Here is a 16,815-nt window from a genome sequence, read left to right on the forward strand (position 1 = left end):
CAGCTCTGTGAACAAAGCAAAGGCAAATACTTTGAGAATTTGTATATAAAAAAAATACTTAAGAGTCTGCAATAAAGTATTGATGATACAGTAAGTAAAAAAACAAAAAAACAGGAATGAGGTCGTGTGTCCAAACTTTGAATTAATAGTGTTTGTTTTAATCGAGATCAAGATTCAGTCAGTGTCTAATCATCAGCGATCAGCTTTGGTGTTGTTAATGAAGCGGTCTCCAGCCAATCGTCTGTCAGGAAAACATGTGGTTTTGAGCTGAGTTAAGACTTTGGAGGCAGATATTTTTTGTGTCAAATGCCAATGATTAAAATTGTGTATTGTTTGTTCAAGAATTAATTACTGAAAGTAATTATTTAAATTAATTTGCCAACAACATAAAGTATTTTATCAATAACAACACGGTGTCAAGATCCCAGTCTGCCTTTGCTTTTGTTGTACTGTTTTCCTCCTTCCTTCTGTGTCTGAGCCTGGAGCTAGGTGGGAAATTGGGCCATGCACACCTGCAGCTAATTTATTTTATTTATTTATTTATTTGACTGGGACAATGCATATTGATGAACAGACATGATTCAACAGATTATAGCCAAAGGCTAATTTCCATCTGTTGTCCCAGGGGCTGGGGTCACAAAAGGGTCAAGTAAAAAATTGCACACTACATTACATTCACTGCACAGTTCCCATGGTTGCACATTCCACACAATTGTAATCTAGCCGCACCTGAGGAGGACAAAAGGAGCCAGGACCTGACACTCAGCGCCAGATCGTCCACATATCCACAGTGATCCTGCTCCCTGGACTCGCTCAGCTGCTCTGTCTCCGACCCAACTCTCCACGACCGGTACAGACCTCACATCTTCCGACCCAGCTCCCCTCCACCGGTACATCAGATGCTGAGAAAATACAGTACATGTGTGGATTATTGAGGGGGAGAGCACTCCAGTGGGCAGAGGCAGAAAAAAAAAGAAATTTTTCTTAGACCAATGGGCTGCTCACCCAGGTCCGTGGCAGATTACACCATTGAGTTCTGGACACTGGTGGCGGAGGTGGATTAGACCGACAGTACGCTAAAGGCTGTCTTTGTGAAAAATTAAAGGATGAACTGGTTTCTCGAGACGATCCACCTGACCTAAAATGTTTGATTTCCCTAGCTAACCGAATTGACAACCGCCTGCAGAGCCGCCGTTCGCCTATCTGGGTCATGAACCGCTCCGCTGTGCCGCCACCAGTTAACCAACTCCCAGCGACACCCCCATCAGAGGAGCTAATGCAGCTGTGTCATGCGCACCTAACTAAGTGAGTGCCTGTAACAGGGGCACTTTCTCACAACCTGTCTGGTTTGGCCAAAAGGGGGGGCAATCAGCAGGGCTGGTAGTACTGGTGGGTCAGCAACACATCCCAGAGAAGAAAAGTAATAGATTTCAACTCAAAGCTACCTTGTGCTTTTGCTCTATTACCCTACCCGTCATAGCCGTCATCGACTCTGGAGTGGAGGAGGATTTCCTTCACCAGCATGTGGCCGAGTAGTCGGGGGTAGGGCTGGTGCCACTTAAGAAACCCCTCACAGCCCTAGCACTCAATGGGAGGTTGCTAGCCAGGGTATCACCGAGCCTGTCAACCTAGTTTTGTCCAGTAACCACCATGAGACCATACATCATTTCTGCTCTCACTCATCCGCTCATCCTGGGCCATCCCTGACTGTTTACTCACAACCCCTCTATTGACTGGGCTAGGAGAAAGGTGTCAAAGTGGAGTCCCTCTTGTCATGCGAACTGCTTGCAGTCATCCTTTGGACGAGCCGGATCTCTCCTCCGTGCCTAGTGAATACCATGACCTCAGGGACGTTTTCAGTAAAAGTCTGTCGCTTCCTCCCCACAGACCATATGACTGTGCTATCGACCTCCTGCCCAGCGCCCCCTTGCCTCGCCTCTATAATCTCTTCAAACAAGAACAGGAGACTATGGAGCAATATATTCGGGACTCCCTTGCCACTGGTGTTATCCATACGTCCTCTTCACCCTTGGGCGCTGGTTTCTTTTCCGTTGCCAAAAAGGGCAAAACATTACAACCAATGCATCGACTTCATATTAATGACCAGGGATGCGTACTCGTCAATGGGCTGCCGATACCAAGAGCCGATACCACTGTAACTGTGCTGCCTCATTTGACACTCACAGCTCATCTCTCAACAGAGCAGTGAGCTCTGAGCTGAGCACATGCACAGAGGTGACCATAAAGGTGCACATTAACTGTAAGAGCAGAATCATACGTGAACAATAACAGATCATCAAGGAACAGGGATATAATCTATGAAGGTTTGAACTTTGAGAGTGTTTAAACGAGAGAAATGTGAGAAAATGTTAATGCCTGTGTGAGAAAAGTGTATAAAGTGTGTGGTGAGGGGTTTTACAGCTTCAAAACATGTATAATAATTGTAGAAAATAAAGCTGACTACATCACGGATTTCACCTATTACAGGTTATTTTTAGAACGTAACCCCCGTGATAAACGAGGGACCCCTGTACTATAAAAAACTATGAAATGAATTTGATTTACTATTATAGCCAAACACCAGTGAAAATAATGTCTGGAAATGGTATTTTTACTCAGTATTGGTGAGTACTCAAAATGAAGTACTTGTACTCATTTTTGCAAAAAGTGGTATCAGTGTATCCCCATATATATACGCATTCAGGAGTTGTTCACAGGTCGTTCTTTCATCCAGCAGATGTGACAAAGAGGTTCTGCCATAATTAATATTTTTAATCTGACAATAGGAGCAGACCCGCTTTAGCTACACTCACATCATCGTATGGTTTAGGGACAAAAGGACAAGCCAACACCAAAGCCAGTCAGTGTAGAAAATGGCTGCTGTCCTTTTGCCGCTGTGAGATGTGTCCTGTCTGCAGAATTATACATGTCCAACCTCATTGTTTATCCTGCAGCTCCGATGGGGTAAAGTGGAGACATATTTCGTGTCCTCTCTGAAAAGTCCAGTCCTCAAAATGATCTTCCTCTCGGCTCTTCTTGCTTCGTTCCGTACTTTAGATAAACTTAATTTAACTAACTAAAGTCTTGTAGTCTGTAAAACACTCATTCAAATGTACCTCTGCTGCCTCAGCGCTCCCAGAGTGCACCTCAAGGGGAGGGGTCCTTCACACCGGTTTAAAAACGTAGCTGTCCACACCACTGCCCCAGCTACTGGAAATAAAACACATCTAATTGTTTAAGAAGGATATTTGGACTAGTATAAACACCCGAGTGCTGTTAAGTTTTCAGGAAAAATGTTCCACTCATTATTTTCAATATAAATGTATGGGCTCTTGGGGGCCCTCTGGTGGCCTTAGGGCCCTAAAAGCTAAAAGGTTAATCCTTACAAAAAGTTATTTAAAAAGAGTGAAGTCCAGAATAAAAGCCTTTCAATCATATGCACAGCTAAACAGAGCCTGCATTTAAACATTGTCAAAGTAGAGGCCTGTCTCACATCTTCAGAAAGACTGTTTCAGGTTTTAGCTGCAGTCGAGAACCATGGCCTCAGTTTTGGCGGAGATGATTCTCATCCCAGCCGCTTCACACCGCTGCTGCAAACCGCCCCAGTGCCCACCCCAGTGCCCGCCCCACGGGTGCCCGGCCGGGCCCAGCCCGAAGGAGCAACGTGGGGCCATCCTTTCATGGACTCACCACCTGCGAGAGGAACCGTGAGGGGCGGGTGCAAAGAAATCTGTGTGGCAGTCAAGGGCAGGGGCCTCAACGACTGGATCTTCAAGAAGGTGGAGAAGGAGAGGAGCACTGTACAGTTGAGAAGTTGATGTGTGATAAGCGGAAGAAATGGATGTTTTGTTATTGGACTTCTGTGCTAGTCACAGTTTGTCCATAATGAAGTTATGTTCGAGCACAAGGATGTCCATCAGTGCATATGGCACCAGGACACCCTAGTTCGGAGGTCGATGATTGACTTTGTTGTCTTGTCATCTGATCTCTGGCCGCGTGTCTTGGACACTCGGGTGAAGAGAGGGGGCTGAGTTGTCAACCGATCACTACTTGGTTGTGAGTTGGATCCGCTGGTGGAGGAGGGAGCCGGACAGACCTGGCAGGCCAAAGCACATCGTGACGGTCTGCTGGGAACATCTGGCTGAGCGCTCTGTCAGAGGGGTCACCTCTGTCAGAGGGCTCACACCTCTGGGAGAACTTCTCCCTGATCTCAGGGGAGGCTGGGAACATGGACTCTGAGTGGGCCATCGCTATTGTCGATGTGGCTGCTCGTAGCTGTGGTCATAAGGTCTGCGGTGCTTTTCGCGGCGGCAACCCCCGAACCCAGTGGTGGACACCGGAAGTAAGGGATGCCTTCAGGCGGAAGAAGGAGTCCTATCGAGCCTTGTTGGCTCGTGGGACTCCTGAGGCAGCTGATGAGTGCCGGTGGGCCAAGCGTGCCATGGCTCGTGTGGTCACAGATGCAAAAACCCGGGTTTGGGAGGAGTTCAGGAAGGCCGAGCAGGACTATCGTATGGCCTCAAAGAGATTCTGGGAAACCATCCAGCGCCTCAGGAGGGGGAAGCAGTGCTTCAACAACACTGTTTACAGTGCGGGCGGGGAGCTGCTGACCTTGACTGGGAATGTTGTTGGGCAGTGGAAGGAATACTTTGAGGATCTCCTCAATCCCACTGTCACGTCTTCCGAGGAGAGGTCAGAGACTGAAGATCCGGAGGCGGACTCACCCAACACTGGCTGAAGTCAGATGTTGTGGGGATGTTGTGGGGCTGTCTTGGCTGACACGGCTCTGCAACATCGCGTGGGTGTCGGGGACAGTGCAACTGGATTGACAGACCGGGGTGGTGGTCCCTTTGTATAAGGGGGGGACCTGAGGGTGTGTTCCAATTACAGAGGAATCACACTCCTCAACCTTCCCGGTAAGGTCTATTCCAGGGTACTGGAGAGGAGAATTTGACCAATAGTCGAACCTCGGATCCAGGAGGACCAGTGTGGTTTTCGTCCCGGTCGCGGAACACTGGATCAGCTCTATACTCTCCATACAAATATATAATGCAAAAAAGGGACATTATAATCATATGGAGCTTGTCTGCTGGCAAAAGAGATGAGAGCACATCATGCCTGTGCTGTGCAACCTGCACTGGCTCCCATTTCATATCAGGTGTAATTTAGAATGGTATTGCTTGTGTTTAAGCGTCTGCACTCTATGGGTCCACTTTATTTGAGGGAGTTACTGTAGCCCTATACTCCACCCAGAGCCCTGAGGTCTGCTGACCAGCTCCTGCTGCTGTGCACAGGGCCAGCCTCAAGACCACAGGTGACAGAACCTTTTCTGTGGCAGCAACCAGACTATGGAACAGCGCCCTCTGCCTGTCAGATCCTCTCAGTCTTTAAGACTAGAAGGAAAACCCACCTCTTCTCCCTGGCATTTAATACTATTTAATATTATTTAAGACTAATACTATTTAATATTATTTTCATTTAATCTTTTCCTATGTTTCATGTTTTCTGTATATTTTTGTTTTTGTTTTTGTTGACCTCTGAAACAGTGAAGTTGTTTTAAATGTGCTATATAAATAAACTTGAATTGAATGAACCTGTAATATGTGCAGGGATGTAACCGTAAAGTTTGACTGTATAATAAAATAAAATGTATTGTGTTTTCTCCTCAATGATGTAAGAAACTCAATAACACAAACAGTACATTTTATGGGCTTTAGGGGATATCATTGTGACTGTAACAACACAAAGATCAATATTACACACACATTTGTCTACCTGCAATATCGAGTAATGTCACGTTACAATAGTATAATTAGCTAGCCTCATTTGTTGACTATTTTTTTATTTTTAAAGAGTTTGGAGAGGTGACTGACCACATGTGAGTGTTTTCCAAGCAGTGTCAGATAAAAGTTATGGTTCCTATTCCATTTTTGACAGAAGATTCATGCATAAACTGAGCTACACCACCTTTAAGTTTGGACATTTCCTGTGTGGTTACTATAGCAACTCTGTGAGGAAGATCCTTCATGACTCAAAAAAATGGGACGTCAAATCAACCTGAGAAATGTATGAATGTCTTTTAAATTTGCTGTGGAGGCATTTGCGATGATTGCAAAATACATTAGTAAAGTAGAATAGGGAAGCTCTGCAGATGTTTCAACAGTCAGTGTGTCATCTTCTGGGGGAGTGGTTTTATGGAAAGAGACGTTTAAAACACAGCTAGGAACAAGCTCAGAGTTCTCTCAAGACTCTTAAGACCTAAAGTAGCAGCAGCAGCGTCACTTGAAGTGTACTGTATCTCAAATTAAGGTGAGTGAACTTCTACATTTCAAATATTATTGTCAAGTCTTTAATTGATTAATGCTGGTCCAACTTGAAAAAACCCAGAAAAACAGACACAAGGCTCAACTCAGCTTCAAGACTTTTATTTAATTTTTTCAAGTTCTCTAGCAGATTGAAAACCTAAACAAATATGGCATAAAGGGAATTACTTTCTATTAGTATTTAAATTAATATTATTACACTTATTAATGTAGCTTGTACATATTAAATAACTTCATATTTTAATGTCCAAAAAATAGCTTATTTTTATACCACTTTAAATAACTAAAGATATAAATTTACAGCACATTTAAGTGCAATTAATAAATTGGCATTTAATGAATTGCTAAATAATATACACTTTTTAATTAGGCCTCCTTAAAATAGATTTATGTCCAGCTTGCAATACATTTTAAATCAAACAGAAAACACTGTTCCACCTTGTGATGTCATCATGTGGTAATACAGGAATTGCTCCACTCCACACTTTTTAAATCCATGCACCTTGTCTAGAATCATTTGGATAATTTTGGACCTTGAATTGCCAGTCTCTACTGAACTAAAGGTAAAAAGTAGTTGTCAACTTGAAAACCACCACTTCATGACATCACAAGGTGAAATAGACTATTTTGAGCTTTGGAGATGGATTATAGACTTAAAATAAAAGATTACTCAAACATGTGTGAATGAAACAAAAGGCAACTCCAGGTTTGTTTTTGATGAGGTAACATAACATGGCTTAAAGAAGACCTATTGTGCTTGTATCTGCTATACAGCTATAATCTATACTCTATGGCACCCATAGATCATTATGTTAAATCGCAATATTCATCTAAAACGACTTAGAAAACTGCAGTGCCCAATGAGAGCTGACGTCGCCGTGAATGTCACAACAAAGAGCTGCAAAGCTGTCAGCCCCTCCTATGGATAGTTGAGCAGCGGATTTTCTTTCATTATTGCCAAAATGACTATTCTATGCTGCTGTTGTGGGTTACTGGAGCCCCAGACAGCGAATCAGTGCTACAGATGACTGAAAGTTTACACCCCACTCTCCCCCTTGTAAAATCAACCAATTACATTACACACATTTAGTGACATTGTCCCCTGACAGCCAATGAGTAGTGGAACACAATGATGTATCACATGCCATATTTTTCCATAAACAAACGGAGCATGATGAGTGCGTAAACAAGTGGATCCAGAAATCCGTGCATAATACGTGCGCATTTTATTGAAGATGATTGTGGACTCAGGAGTAGAGGACCCTATTTTTTGAAGGATTGGATGCTGTTCTCGATCAGTAAGCATGGTTTATTCTGCTATTGAAATAATTGCAGGTAAAATATATCGTGTGTAATGTTCATATTGCTTCTGTGCACATAGTGCACGTTTGAACAATGCACTCTGGCACATTTGTGTTGAGCTGTATGAATTACACTTCATTTGTCAATTGTTTGAAAGGTGTTGTTTTATTCTACAGTTTTCATTATTGTAGGCAAAAATATAAGATGTGCCCACATTACCATGTCATCTGTGCGCATGGGTGAGGTTATAGGTATTCAGATTAATTCATGGATGTTAGCAAACTGTGCAATCACTTGTGCAAAATGCTGTTTAGCTAGCCCTAACCTAGCAATAGCAAAGTCCACAAAAACACATACAAATCCAAACAAACACAAGCTACATTCAGTAGTTTATTTCATGTGGTATGTTACTTACGATGGATATTTTTGGCTCAAGTTTGTCAAACGGTGGTTGTCTCGTAAATGTGCATATAAGTTGCTCGTGTTTGCCCTCAGAGCCACACCTTTTTTTCGGCAGGCTCTGCAGATTGGTGGCTCATCTTGTTGGTCTTGTTTTTAAATCCATAATAATTCCACACATCAGACTTTACCTTCTTGAGTGGAGGATATAGATGTGCGCTGTCACTGGGCTCCAGATCCACTGCCTGCCCACTAGTCATGGCATGATGAAAAACCATCCCCAAATCAGAATAGGCAGAGAAGCAAACAAGTGTCCTTCCTATGACAGAGGTCCTCCTTATGGGCAAACAGCAGAACTAACATCTAAACACTGTACTGAAACTGCAAACGTGAGGCAGTCTGGTGCCATAAAGGTGATTATAATCATGTGTGATGATCACAATTAATCGCAGAGCTTTTTTTAATCACGATTAGCAATTATTAGTATATTGTCCCATACCTATATGTGTTATTATACTTGGTCTGCTACAGCTCAAGAGCAAGATCTAAAGCTGTTCCTTTCTGTCCTGCGATTTTATCATAGTATTGCATTCTGTACAGTGGCTTGATGGTTAGTACTTCACAGCAAGAACATTCAGGGTCTGATTCCCAGGTAATTCTGTATGGAGTTTGCATGTTCTCCCTGTGTCTGGGTGGGTTTCCTCTGGGCACTCTGGTTCCCCCATCAACCCAAACACGCACCATAAGGACAATCTTCCAGCTACTAGTCCTGACCAGCATATTACGCAAAATGTGAGCTCTTGTGAGGATTAAGCCATGTTATAATGTTGTTACCTCCTCAAAAACACACCTGGAGTTGTTTTGTTTCATTCACACATGTTTAAGTAACCCCTTGATATTAGTCTGTTTACATCTCAAAGCTCAAAATGCTCTGTTCCACCTTGTGTTGTCATGAATGTAGTTTAAGTTAACAGGTACTTGACTTGAAAACTACAACACAACCTTCTGTAAACCATTATTATTATTATTATTATTATTATTATTATTATTATTATTATTATTATTATTATTATTATTATTATTGTTATTATTATTATTATTATTATTATTATTATTATTATTATTATTATTATTATTATTATTATTATTATTATTATTATTCAACTTTTTCTTTACAGAAGAATGATGTACTTTCCAGTTTTGTTTTTGCTCCTTGTGGAGACAGCTCCCTCTAGTGCCCAATGTAAGTGAGAAATTCTTAATTTTTCAAACATTCTGCTCATCTTTATGTTCCCTACATATTTTTGGTTATTCTCAGTGAATTTGGCTCTGAGAGGAGAAGCGACCCAGATTGACACATGGGATGATCTTGGGATTGCTTCCTTTGCCATTGACGGCAATCGTGAGTCTAACTACATGAAGAAATCATGTAGCCACTCATTAAGCAACACTGCCCCCTGGTGGAGACTGGACCTGCATGAGACATACACAATTACCTCCATCATCATCACAAACAGAGGCGACTGCTGTCCTGAGAGACTGAACGGGGCTGAGATCCGTGTCGGCAACTCCTTAGACAATAATGGGAACAACAATCCACTGTAGGTTTAACAGACTTTTTAAAACTCCACTCACATGACAACTAAAATCCAGAGGTGGGAAGAGTAGCAGTAACAGTAATGTTTTTTTTTTTTTTCAAATTAATAATGTTCAAGTAGAAGTAAAGCAGAGGTCAAAGAAATTAGTCAAGTAAGAGCAAAAAAGTATTTGGGAAAACTACTATTAGAGTAACTGTCTGGACACACATCTATCACAACACAATCGGCGAGAGCTCCTCTGAACCCCATACATCTCCATCTCAAAGCCACTGACCACTCCTTTCAGGATAGTGAGATTCAGATCTTAGCCAGAGAAAAGAAATGGTTTGAGAGGGGAGTTAAAGAATCTATTTTTGTTAGGAAAGACAAGGAATGGAGGCCTAAGACATAATCTCCCTCCCATCTATAATTCCATCCTCAGACCCAAAGCAAACATATACAAATAAAATAGAACAATAGCCGTTTATAGTTTCAGTGTAGTTAATTCCTCTCTTCAGACAGATATAAGGCAGTGTCTATGAGCAATCCGACCAGAACTGAAGAAGCGGCTTGGATGAGCAGCGAAACATCTTCACTCTTACAGCGATTTGTCCAGTTGACAGATTTAACTTTAGCTTTTGCGATGTCTGGACATAACATCTGTTTTATAATCTGAAGTTATGTGATGGTTTTGTTATTGGGAGGAAAAAACATTAAATAAACCACAAAATATGTTATTTCAAAGGATAGACAAACTAAATCATATCTGAAGGATATGTTCAAATCATTTCATATTGTCAGCATAAAGCTTTTGTCACTTTATTTATTCACAGTGAGAAGAATAACCAAAACTTTTACTCCAGTAGGAGTACTTTTACTTCAATACAACTATTACTCAAGTAGGAGTAAAAGTATGCTGCTAGAAAAGTATTTCTCAAAAAGTTACTCAAAATAAATGTGACTGAGTAAATGTAAAGTGGAGTACTACCCTCCTCTGCTGGACGCTAACATCATAGTTCTTTATCATAGGCATTTCACTGTAAATGCATGTTCTTAACCTGTTCATATCTATATTCTTTCAGAGTGGCTACGATTTCCCACATCCGAGCCGGCCGTTCTAAGACCTTTACTTTATCCCAACCTGTTAAAGGACGTTATGTCAATGTGTTTCAACCAGAAGACGAGTTTTTGACCCTCTGTGAAGTGGAGGTCTACGGGAAAAATGATGAAACTGAAGACAATGGTACAGCTTTTTAGCACTTTGCCGTTTTTTGCTCTTACATTTGCATTACATTATCAATTGAGAACATCCTTTAGGCTTATCCCCAGTCAGCAGTAGAGACTTCTTAAAAAGAGGGTATTACATTTCTATGGGGTGTTAATAGGTAACACATAACATATTTAGATCACCATTACATCAGGTTTGTGAAGTTGTAGTGTATTGTTTTGTATTATGCTGTTGTATATTTATGGAAAATTGTTGTGAGGTTGGCTTGTCGTCTGAGTTTGATACAGAATCATACTTCTAACCATAAGGAGGGTTTGAATAGGGCCCGAGAGAGATAACTGGATTACTCAAACATGCATGAATGAGATCTTAAACATCTTCAGGCAACATTGTAACATGGTAGAAAGCTTCAAATAGCATGACAGCCATGTGAGCTAGCCACTCCCACTTTCCCACATATGCAGAGTACATTTGGATATACTCACTCACAACCAAGCCTATAACCTCTCTCACTCACACACTTCATTTACACCAAGGGGCAATGCAAAGACAGAGCAGTTTACACAAAATCACATTGTAGAAAACATACACTGCCTTGATACAGACACTGCTGTTGAGGTTTAAATACATCTGTTGGATAACTAATGCATACCAATATATACCAAAACCTAGGAGTAGTGACTGGTAGAAAACACAGATTGGTAATTATATTGTTAACATGACAAGTGCATATGACAGGTTAAAGTACTTTTTCACTAAAACATAGTTAACACCATTATATTTAATTATATTTATATACATTATATTTAAAAACAAAAAAAAAAAAGCCTAAAAATGCCTGCCTGGACATGGGCAGCAGATATGACATAGGTAGAGGTCATTTTATAACTGTTACCTAGCAACAAGGGCCAAAATGTGTCAAAATTACACAGTAGTTATGATTAGACAAATAAAAAAATGAAAACACTAATGCCTTCCTTATGTATAAATTGTCCCTGCTTTTGGATATCATTTTTACAAACATTTAAATGATGTATGTTGACCTCAGGTACTAAAAAACAAAACAAAACTAAACATAATAACCTTTTACATGTACTTAATTTGACATAGTTAATTCAAAAGAAACAAACCTGTTGTTTTTCCCATCCCTCCTGACTCATCTAATGTGTGATTTTTCAGTGAATGTGGCTCTGGCTGGAAAAGCGAACCAGAGTAGCACAATGCATGAACTGGGAGTCGCTCAACATGCCATTGATGGAAATCGTGATCCTATCTACCCCCATCTGTCCTGCACACACACAGACCTCAGTACTAACCCCTGGTGGAGAGTGGACCTGCAGAAGCCCTACTATGTTACCTTCATCACCATCACAAACAGAAAAGACTGCTGTGCTCAGAGACTGGACGGGGCTGAGATCCGCGTCGGCAACTCCTTAGACAATAATGGGAACAACAATCCACTGTAGGTTTATTGGGCTTTGGATTTTCTAACCATAGATTGTAATTACAGATGAACATAGCTAGCCCGCTAGTCACTTCACTCCAAATCAGAAGTCAGCATGGGCACAAAGTGGTTATATCAGAGTCTGGTTCAAATTTTATTGATAAATTGTTGCCCCTCGATTTTAAGTTGTTTGTTTTAACCTGTTTTACGATTCTGGTGTTTTCATTTCACTATTGTGTCCATAAATCAAAATATGAACATTAATAACAGGTACATTAAGTCTTGCCTCGGCTTCATTTGGCTGAAGCTGAACACTATGCTGGATGTCGCACTTTCTCAGTCCACTTCCAGAGTCTATGATTCTAACACACATGACACCAAGCCTTGTCAAAGCTTGATCTTGTCCGATCTCTGAAGCTACGCAGGGCTGGGACTGGTTAGTACTTGGATTGAAGAATGCTTCACCCACATTGCCTTGTATGAATGTGGTGTGTGCGTGAGTGTTGGTTGTGGTCGGAGGGGCCGATGGAGCAGATTGGCAGCCTTCATCACTCTACCCCAGGACGGCTGTGAATACAATAGTAGCTTATCACCATCAAGTTTGGAGTGAATGAATAATTCTCTCTAAAGTGTCTTTGAATGTCCAGCATTTTCATTATGAGTGTTGTTATTAAATATACACATAATGATGCTCTTGTCTGTTTCAGAGTGGCTACGATTTCACACATCCCATCAGGTGTTTCTAAAACCTTTAAAGTTACTGGAGCTGTGGAGGGACGCTATGTGAACGTGTTCCTCCCAGGAGCAGACAAGTATTTGACCCTCTGTGAAGTGGAGGTCTACGGATACGAACAAGAAGGTTGGATTTGATTTTATTTGTTATTTTAAAGGACACATATGCAAAATTGGCTTTTTTGGGCTTTTAACAAAGTTACAACATGAGTTGTAGTTTACTTCATTCATGCTGATTGCCCTTTACAGTACGTTGTTACTGCAAACATCACAACAAGTGCTGGACAGCAGCAGAGGACGCAAAAACAAGCAGGACTTTCATTTGTGCCAAAATAGCCACACAATGGTGCTGAATCCTAGGTGTATCACCGATTAAGAAAATGAAATTGAAGAATGAAGTAATTACAGAACAATGGGTGTGTACGGGTGAAGGTGAAAACGGGGTTAGATCAGAGCAAAGGCGTCTTAAATACAGGAGTATAACGATTACTCAAACAGGCACGAATCACTAAATATAACTGAGTGGATAAATAACAATTATAACATGGTTACAAGTTTGGGAAAGTCGGTTTTGCATATTATGTCTTCTTTAAATTCCAATAACAATAGAAATGATGCATAATATTTCTTTGTCTCCATGGTAAATATGCATGTCTTCCGTCAGGTAAGCCAACTGAGCCAATAGATGAACGACCTATAGATGAACGACCTAATGCCATTCCTGGAGAGGGGCATGAGTGAACTGCTCATTCACACTTTGGACACACTTTTTCTTTACATTTTCTTCTTTATTTCCATGCTCATTAACCCTGTAGACCAGGTATCCCCAAACTGCGGCCCGGGGGCCAAATGTGGCCCTCAGACCAATTTTTCTTGGCCCTCAAGCTTTCAGTTGAACAGGCCAATATTACCTTTAACTGTACTTTTTACTGTACATTAAGCCCATATCAAATATGTAATGTGTCCCATTGAGGATGTAAGCATGAATAAAGGTCTTGTGGCTCAGTCTAACTTGTAACAATAAAGCAGATTTGAAGTATTCACTGTATTGGTGACCAGTCTATGGCCCTCAATTGGCCCTTGGCTTTGTGTTTTTATATGTGGCCCTTAAAGAGAAAAGTTTGGACACCCCTGTTGTCACTGGAGACATCAAAACTATGAATGGACACATATAGAATGTAGCAAATAAACAAGAAACTTGAAATAACTCAAAACTTGTTTTAGATTTTTAATAATAATAATAATAATAATAATAATAATAATAATAATAATAATAATAACCACCCTTTGCTTTCAACCCTGGTTTGCACTTCTTGCATTTCATGACCCTGACAAGACACTGCTCTGAAGTGAAAACCATTTCAGGAGACTTCATCCTGAAGCTCATGAGAGAAGGACAAGGGTTTGCAGCTCTGTGAACAAAGCAAAGGGCAAATATTTTGAGAAATTGTATATTAAAAAATACTTCAGAGTCTGCAGAGTCTGCAATCAAGTACTGATGATATAGTAAATATAAAACAACCCCCCCCCCCCCAAAAAAAAAAAAACAAAACAAAAAAACAAAACAAAAAAAAAACAAAAAACAAAAACAGGAATGAGGTCGTGTGTCCAAACTTTGAATTAATAGTGTTTGTTTTAATCGAGATCAAGATTCAGTCAGAGTCTAATCATCAGTGATCAGCTTTGGTGTTAATGAAGAGGTCTCCAGCCAATCGTCTGTCAGGAAAACATGTTGTTTTAATACTTTGGAGGCAGACATTTTTTGTGTTAAGTGCCAATGACTAGAATTACTCTGTCAGATTATTTACTGGTTTGATTGTCTAAAACGAATTACAATTTGTCCATTAGCATTAAAGGTCCTGTATTACACAAATTTGAGTCCTGTGAGTTTTTAGCCATGTTGTAATATTGTTACTCCATTAAAAACATACCAGGAGTTTTTTTTTTTTTTCACTCACATGTTTGAGTAACCCTGTAATTTATGAGTGTCTATCTCCAAAGCCCAAAGCTTTGTTCCATCTTGTGATGGTAGTTTTAAAGTTAAGTTTAAATTTGTTGCCCTTTCTAAAAAATATTTTAGTTTTACCCTTTGTTCAGTTGAGATTGCCACAGAAAGTGTACAATTTCTTCTGGTGTCTTCACAAAGAAGCGACGGTGGTTCAAAGAGGCTAAGACAACAGCTCTAGCTGGGATCTGACCGGAGGAGCTGGAGGATGTTGCTAGTTTGGCAATTCCAAGGCTGTAAATTATTCAAATGATTCTAGTGAAGGTCTATGGAGTTTAAAAACACAATGATGCAATTCCTGTATTTACACTTATGAAATGTTTTCTGTTTGAGAGAAGAAATAAACACAACTCCTGGTATGTTTTTGATGAGAAAACATTATAACATAGATCCAAAATAAGCGTATAGACCCTTTAAATCAGGCTAGAAATCTAGGGGTAATAATGGACTCAGACTTGAACTTTAACAGCCACATCAAATCAATAACATCTGCAGCTTTTTACCACCTAAAAAACATAGCAAAAATCAAAGGTATACTGTCAAAGCCAGACTTAAAGAGACTTATCCATGCATTTGTCTCCAGTAGGTTAGACTACTGTAACGGCCTGCTCACTGGCCTCTCCAAACGAGCCTTAATACAGCTGCAGTACATCCAGAATGCTGCTGCTCGGGTCCTGACTAGAACCAGGAAGTACGAGCACATAAGTCCTGTGCTCAGGTCTCTGCACTGGCTTCCTGTAGCTCAAAGAATAGACTTTAAAGCAGCTCTGCTTGTGTATAAGTCTCTCCATGGCCTAGGTCCAAAGTATATCTCCGACATGTTAGCGCCATATGAACCATCTCACACTCTGAGGACTTCAGGGATCGGCCTCCTGCTGGTGCCCAGAGTCAGGACTAAACATGGGGAATCAGCGTTTAAGTTTTATGCAGCTAAAACTTGGAACAGTCTTCCTGAAGATGTGAGACAGGCCTCTACTTTGACAATGTTTAAATCCAGACTCAAAACAGTTCTGTTTAGCTGTGCATATGACTGACAGGGTTTTATTCTGCACTCTTCTCTTTTAATGTTAATTTTATGATGATTATTTGTGATTATTTATGTTTTGATTTGTGTGATTTTAATGTCTTTCTTATTCTGTAAAGCACTTTGAATTACCTTGTGTACGAATTGTGCTATACAAATAAACTTGCCTTGCCTTGCCTTGCCTTAAAAGACACATGTTTTAGGAGCTTTTAACCATGAATGAAGCTAAACACAACTTACCTGGAGCTGTATTTTTCCCCTCCCTGGACCGCCACCCTAACATGGTGGAAGGGTTTGAATGATCCTGGGAGCTATGTTGTTGGGGACTTCATGCCCCTGGAAGGGTCACCCATGGCAAACAGGTCCTGAAGGATGGGTCAGACTAAGAGTGGTTCAGAAGTGTTCATAACAAGTAGACAATCAAGGCCAGCTATGTCACCTAGATTGTCATTACCAGGGCCCCACCCTGGAGCCAGGCCTGGGGTTGGTGCGCCTGGCCCCACGTCGCTCCTTCAGGCTGAGCCCAGACAGGCCCTGTGCAGAAAGGCCCAGCTGGGCTCAGCCCGAGGGAGCGATGTGGGGCTGTCCTCCAGTGGACCCACCACCTGTGGGAGGATCCATGAAAGGCTGGTGGAGAGATATCTTGGCGGCAGTAGAAGGCGGGGGACTCGACGACTGGATCTCCCTACGTAGAGACTGGCTCTGGGGACATGGAATGTCAAAAGGACATGATCGCGGTTACAAGCGGCCGAAATGAGTTTCTTCCACAGGGTGGCTTGGC

At 41.2% G+C, this 16,815-nt stretch overlaps 1 protein-coding gene across 1 annotated transcript in view; it reads left to right on the plus strand.

The window, feature by feature from the left end:
• The window catches only part of si:ch211-215k15.4 (uncharacterized), a 34,653-nt gene extending 20,403 nt beyond the window's left edge, over nt 1–14,250 (plus strand). The window contains 7 exon segments of the mRNA XM_055227773.1: nt 6,289–6,309; nt 9,203–9,267; nt 9,343–9,625; nt 10,684–10,844; nt 12,009–12,291; nt 12,981–13,132; nt 13,670–14,250. Of these exon segments, the coding sequence (XP_055083748.1) occupies nt 6,289–6,309; nt 9,203–9,267; nt 9,343–9,625; nt 10,684–10,844; nt 12,009–12,291; nt 12,981–13,132; nt 13,670–13,746 (1,042 nt within the window). The 3' untranslated portion in view covers nt 13,747–14,250.
• Nucleotides 14,251–16,815: the final 2,565 nt, after the last annotated feature.

Source organism: Periophthalmus magnuspinnatus, chromosome 16, assembly GCF_009829125.3.
Source record: "Periophthalmus magnuspinnatus isolate fPerMag1 chromosome 16, fPerMag1.2.pri, whole genome shotgun sequence".
In the NCBI taxonomy this organism is placed as follows: Eukaryota; Metazoa; Chordata; class Actinopteri; order Gobiiformes; family Gobiidae; genus Periophthalmus; species Periophthalmus magnuspinnatus.